Source organism: Protopterus annectens, chromosome 8.part0 (assembly GCF_019279795.1).
Source record: "Protopterus annectens isolate FY-2018-M chromosome 8.part0, PAN1.0, whole genome shotgun sequence".
NCBI lineage: Eukaryota > Metazoa > Chordata > Ceratodontiformes > Protopteridae > Protopterus > Protopterus annectens.
Window position 1 is genome coordinate 1,503,712,930 of NC_056741.1, and position 7,089 is coordinate 1,503,720,018.

At 36.6% G+C, this 7,089-nt stretch overlaps 1 protein-coding gene across 1 annotated transcript in view; it reads left to right on the forward strand.

The window, feature by feature from the left end:
• The window catches only part of TEX12 (testis expressed 12), a 169,827-nt gene extending 165,589 nt beyond the window's left edge, over nt 1-4,238 (forward strand). The window contains exons 3-4 of the mRNA XM_044079464.1: nt 3,897-4,008; nt 4,111-4,238. Coding sequence (XP_043935399.1) covers nt 3,897-4,008; nt 4,111-4,238 — 240 coding nt within the window. The remainder of the gene's footprint in view (nt 1-3,896; nt 4,009-4,110) is intronic.
• The last annotated feature ends 2,851 nt before the right edge of the window (nt 4,239-7,089 follow it).

The following is a 7,089-nucleotide window of genomic DNA, read 5'->3' on the forward strand; positions in this document are numbered from 1 at the left end:
AGCCAAGTGAAAGACTTCGAGCTAATGTATTTGGCCGAGTCAGAGCTGGGGATCGGCTCCAACCTATCCAGTAAGAATGAAGGGTGAGATGGACAACAAACATGGAATGTTATGGTGAGTACATAACTTCTTTTTTTAGTCATTTTAGCTTGAGCTGTTGAGCAGTTTGGGTAAATGGAAGGTGCCCTGAAATTTTGGAAGCTGGCCAGCTGTTATATCCTTTGCAGTACATAACCACCATATAGCTAAGACTACTGCAGCAGTGATTATTCTAACATATACTGTTATGGCAAAGTTCAACTTACACAACTGTACTTTGCACAAATCATGGCAAGTGGTTACCAGGAATAGTTAAAGCCCACACTACCATGCTAGCAGCTATTTCAGGGGTTTTCATGCAAAGGGTATACTATAAAACCATTTTCAAAGCAAGCATTTTGTCCTGAATCCATGTCTTCATTAAACATTACAAACAGGATGTTAGTCTAGAGCCAGAACTGGGTATACTATAGCATCCTAAATTTGGAGGGAGTTCCCTCTTCTTCCACTTAATCTGTTCAGGCCCTGGGAATGATCTCATATGTTAAGAATACCGTGATTTAATGAAGAGCATATTACAATCATGTGAGTAGCTTAGTGTAACACACGTTCAAATAAATCACTGTTGCAGTAGCTATACCCTACCTCCATCCTAGAGGGTATACTTCTGAAATTTTATCTTGTGGCCAGGGTATTATTCATTAACTTCTTTCCTTTCCCCTCCTTACAAGTTCCTGTTTTTTTTCAAAATTCACTTTTGCTTTAATATTTTTATCTTAGGGTTCTGACTTTTCCTTTGGAAGTTATTTTCATCTCCTACTTATTCTTTATAAAGGCAAGAAAACTCTGAAAATATCACAAATGTACATTACATTCTTCTTCTACCAGTGTGTGCATGCCTAGGGCAACCATATACCTCATGGGTGAAGGACCCTGAGCTTTAGAAGGCTAGCTGAGCAGACAAGATTTTTATGGGGAAAATCCCAGATGTTAAGAATACTGCAACAGTGATCTAACATAAGTTACCTACCCAATTGTACTTTATCAAGTCAAATCTTAATATATTCATTTGTTTGGCTTTCTTCCCAAAAGTTCAAACCAATGGGAGAGGTTTTTGACATTTCTTGGATGTTCATAGTCCAATGACAAATTATTTGTACACAACAGCTTCTTTTTTTTTGCAAAGTTAACTGGTTGTTTTTTCCCTTTGCCGAATGTCAAGAAGACAAAAATGTTACTAAATTGCATCATTCTAAGTGCTTTCCAGTTCTATTCTGTTGTGCTCCAATAAGTATGACAAACACTTCCAAAATACACTTAAAGGTCATTCTACTAGAACATCAGCTACATCAGCATTTTTTGTTTTGAAATAATTCTGCAGAAGGTGTTTGTGTAGCTGCTACTCTGTCTTATGTGTTTATATTTGGAAAGCATTATAAGCTAGACATGATTTCAAGAGCCAGAATCTCCTTTGGAAGCACTGGTATCAAACATATGTTGTCATATTTACTCCCTCCTAAGAGATCTATTCTGTTTTAGACTTTGTCATTGTAGTTAAGGTTAGATACAGATGTAAGGTGCACTTACTGCAACAGTGGACCTGTGAGAATACTCAGTACTATGTTGTGTGGTTCTGGAACATAATTTCTGTTAGATTTAGGTCACTGAGTTAAACAGAAAAAAAAGTTGTAAAGAAAAAGAAGTAGTAAGTGTAAGGAACCTGTTTTTTTTTAATGTTCTGAAAAAAAGTTAAATTAGAATGTGAAGTTGTTCTATCTCGCCGTTCATTCTTTACTGATGGGTTCAGAGCCGATCCTTCGGCTCCGAGTCGGCCAATTGCAAAGCTCCAGGTCTTCAAATAGCTCGAGGCCAAGTCCCTATCCCATGAAGCACCTAGAGTTACCCCAGATCTAGTTTGCCACTGCAACATATCAGAGGTTCTGCATTAGCTTGGGCCAGTAAAACTGTTTTTCTTTTCATTTTTTTCTTACATATATTGATATTGAGGTAGTTTTAGGTAGTTTAGATAGCTCTTATAGCTTTTTGGTGTGTTTACCTATATTGTATCCCTTCCCTTAGTGTATAGTTATTTGCTGTGTAGTGTGATTAGCCTTAATTTTCTAAAAGGCTTGGATTTGATAATTACTGTTGAAGATTTTTGCAGTTGACAGTAATTTTTGTCTGATATAGTTATTGTTTAGAATATATTTAATATCTTAGATAAGGCTTAGTGTGTCTTTATAGCAGCTATTCTCTTTTTCATTGTATAGTCTGCTTATATTTATTATTGTGTGCTTTAGACAGACTTTTTTTTCTGTCACTTTAATATTATTACTCTGTGTGTGTCTGACTCAGCCTGAATTTATATAGGGTCTTTGTTAATAATTACTGTTAAGAATTTTCTTTTGTAGTAGACAGTAATTTTCTGTCTGAGGTTATAATGGCTGACCAAGAGATGCACCCCAAGTTAGGTTTCAAAAAGTGCCCTAAATGTGGCCAGAAGATGTCTGTAACAGACAACCATGTAAATTGTGTGTACTGTCTAGGAGCCCTGCATTTACAGGATAGCTGCTCCATATGCCATTCCTTCTCCTCCAGAGTTCTACAGGAAAGAAAAAGGAAATTAATAGACAGAGCTTTGTTGAAACCCTCCTTCCAAGAAGCTTTGAGTGACCAAGATGGATCCAGCAAGTCCTCAAAGTCTTCTAAGACTTCTGAATCAAAGAAATAAAAAAAATCTTCGATTTTGGCTCCACAGACATCAAAGCCGACAGTCTTTTCTTTTCGGAGCCGGTCCCCAGTCTTGGAACTGATATCCGAAATTCCTAAGAGTCCATTATTACAGTCGGTACCACCTTCGGTCTGTTCATCTCGGTCCTCTATCAGTCTTTCAGATCTGGATGTGGATCGTGTGGTGCAGAAGCTGTTACAGGCACCGGCCTTTGCAAAAATGTTATCAGCTCCAACCCAAATGGCTTTTTAGCAGAAGACCCTTACACCAGCTATAACTGTTCCTCCCATCAGTAAAGAATGAAGGCGAAATGAACAACTCACATGGAACGTTATGGTAAGTACATAAGTTTTTTTTCATGTGTGGGTTTGCTTTGGTTTTAACATATTCGGAATATGCACTAAATTGTTTGGGGCAAGTAGTTTCAGGGTGCTGTATGTAATGAACTGCACCCAGGTCTCCTTGTACAGCATTTTATATATATATATATATATATATATATATATATATATATATATATATATATATTTGTGTGTGTGTGTGTGTGTGTGTGTGTGTGTGTGTGTGTGTGTGTATATATATATATATATATATATATATATATATATATGTATGTATGTATATATATGTGTGTGTATATATATATATATATATATATATATATATATATATATATATATATATATATATATACATGTGTGTGTGTACATATGCATAAACATTTGGGTCTCACATAGACTCAATAGTGAATATCAATCAAGTTTTGTCTACGGTAAAAGACATGTACAGAGCAAGAAGATGAATATTTAATCACCAGATAAACTGATTGTAGATCTGTTAAAAATGTTTACTTATGCACCACTTTTCATACTTCAAAGAAATGTTTTACACACAGTGCTGGAGGCTGATAGTAAGGTGACTGCTTGTGTGGCAGAAGCCAGTATGCACTCCACGACCCACATATGGACAAGAAATTGAATGCACTAGTTTTGTGCCACATTTTAATTTCTCAGCTAAATGATGGCACACCCCATTAATAAAGCATTAAGATCCTTCTGCATCTTTTTCTGTAATACAAGTCAGTATAGCATGAAACAACTGATTTTTTCATTATTTTTCTTAACAGAATGTATCTGAAGTTTCTGATGCAACACCTTCAGAGGCTAAAGATTCAGCTATTCAGTCTGAGAAGTCCGTTTCATTTTATAATGTGGAAGCCATGGAAAAGATTTTAAATGGTATACTGTAAATAAATTGTACATGTAATAGTATTTATGTTATTAGATAAGCATAAATTATATTGAATATATTGAATGGAAAAATCTTTTTTTTATCACCAGATATGAATAAACAGGTTAACCAATTGTTATCCACATATGCTCAAATGTTAAGGCAAGTAAATATGAACCTGCAACTTATTTATAATGTTTTTGGTCTTGTTTGTATAAAGTATTGTATTTATAAATGATTTTTAATCAGAATTAATTGCTGTGGAATAAAAACACATATAAATGTATATAGCTGCTAGCCATTGGCACAGATATGTACCACTCTCATTTCACATCTGTTGTGTTGTTGGTTTGCATGATGGTAACATTTCTGATGCAGTTAGTTTGTAGATATATGCTGATGTTTTTCATTGGATCACTGTTGCAGTAGCCGAACTATATGGCACATATCCTACCAAATATATCAGATGTTCGACCAGTCTACAAAGCTTTGTGCAACTTTCTTGCCCACTATATGTTTGCTTTATGCACAAGATTATGTGTTAGTTTAAGAGGGATGTATGGTGCACCAAAATCAAAACTTTCTTGCCATATGTATGCTTATATATGTTTTTCATCAGCTTATCTGCTGGAAAGTTTTAGTTTTGAGCAGGTAAGTACCCCATTGGGGAACTTTCCTTTTTTCTGGAAAAGTTTATGTAAAATCACCTTATGCAATAGACAGATTCGCTAAAAGGGCACCCATTCTTTCTGTGGTTTTACATAGAGGATAATCACATTGTAAAATCTTGGCAGATTTGCCTTTCAGTTACTCTCCAAACCATAAGGAGTAGGGTAAATTCTTTCAAAAATTTTCTTGAGGATAAACACCTTAAGAAGCTGTTTTGAGTAACTGTTGAGACTGATCCTACTTCAGCACCCCTTCCAGAAGAAGAAAAGATGTTTAGAAAGAGGTTTCTGAAAAAATTCAGACATCCTTCTAATTTCTGCAGTCTGGGTCTGATGTCTCTGCTTAGGTGCTTTCACAGCACTAAGACTGTCAGTCTGACTCTTCTGGACCATCTGGCATGAACCATCTGAGACTGCTAAGGCCCAGGATCTTAGTAAGTCCTTTCGAACCATATATCATCTGATGCAGATTAGGGAAACCTAGCACTATTCTTTCTGAGGGTAGGGAGGTAATCCCCAAGTTCTGGTGAGAGGATATTTCCACATCACTAGTGGAGGTCAAGCCTTTGGATTCTGCAACAAACATTAAGGCTTGACACCCCTAAAAGAGGACACAAAAAACTAAATATTTGCCCATTCCTTCTACGCCTTCCATGCAGAAAACTTCACAAGGAGATTTGTATAATTTTGCTGAAGGCCTGTTTAAGGCAGTCTAGTCTCCCAAGCCTTCTTTTCCAGTTTCTACCCCATTTAGGAAAAAGATATTCCCATCTTTGTCAGAAGATGAGGATCTTTCTGAATCTGATGTTGAGAGTCTGGACTATGCCTCACAGCTATCCTCCCAACTACTTGTGATTCTGGATATGAAGGTACAGTGTCTTCTGACTCCTCCAATTAAGAAATATCTTTTGAGAATACAATTTCAAAAAATGAAAGATTTTTTTTAATTGGAGGGTAAGCAGGTTTCAGAATCTCAGAAGAGATATTATGAATTGTTGAGTATGGATTCCTCAGATCTAGTGGCTATATCCTCAGTGTTATGCGCCTTGGAAGATGCTTTTGCTTCTGCCTCTTTTTCCCCAGATTCTTAACCCCTTCTCTCTAGAAATTTGACAGATTTTGCAGGGTATTTGACACACACTATTTCCTTTATGAAAATCTTGTGGCAGACCCTACTATTATTTTTATGGATGGGGATATAATTTCTAAGGCCATTTATGCTTCTAACCCTGCACCAAATAACATAGACAGACATGCATTTAACTGTTTTGGGAAAGGGTCTATATGTCCTCCACTCTGGTGTTTACAGCAATCAATTGCCAACTTCACATATCTAAATATATATTATCTGTGCAAAAGTGCATCCAACTTTAAGTTGCTTGTGTTACTCAGATGATGCATCTTGTCTTTTGGCCATGTTAAACTTTGCTTCACAGATCACTCAGCATTCTATTAAGTGTGTCTGTGATGCAGTGTATGCTGTGCCTGGAGTTGCTACTGCAGGTAGTGCAATGTGCAGGAAAGCATGGGCAAGATTATAGAATTTCCCTGAAAATGTCAAGACCTGGATGTCATACATACCACTTGCCATGGATCATTTGTTCGGGAATTCTTATGCTGAAGTACTAAAGAAACCAGAAAACTAGGGAAGGCTGATGCAAGGAGTCAAATGACTCTATGTCTCCTATCCCAAAACACCAAAGGAGTTTCTCTTGTTCCTCTTGTCCATTTTTTTTCAAAATTCTTTTAAATCCTCCCAGCAAAAGCCTAACAAAAACAAATTAAAAAAAATGGCAGAAATTTCAAAAAAGGAAAGGAGACAGATGTCAAGAACCTTCCTTTCAAAAGAAATCTGTATGAGTACCTATGCCTGTTTAACTCCCCCTCCCTCAAAACCACTCTTCCCAAATTATAGTCACTCTTTGTCTCTCTCATGCTGCCTTCATCTCTGGAAACCGATAACTTCAGATAATTGTCACTTGGTCTCTGCTGCAGTAGTCTTAACTATATGGTTATATCCTGCTGAGGATATAACAACTGGCTAGCTTCCAAAATTTAACGGCATCCTGTAAGCAGCCAAATTGTTACCAGCTTGAGTAGAGATGAATAAAAAGAGTGGTTTTTGTGGCATGCCCTTCAGAGCTTTCATGTCAACTATGAGAAGGAGACTATGCCTTGAAAGGACATTGCTATTAACTAAAAAAAAAATGCCTACACCCTGACATAAAAAAACACATGAAAACAATGGGGGAATGGAGGGAGTGAGCATCTACTGTTATGCTAACTTTACTTACACAACTGTACTATGTTCAGCATTTGTTCATTGCTGCAATAACCTTAGTTATATAGATATACTGCTACAGCTTATACAAACTGATAGGAGGAGGGATGTCCAGGAGCCCCTGTGGAAAAGTCTTAGCA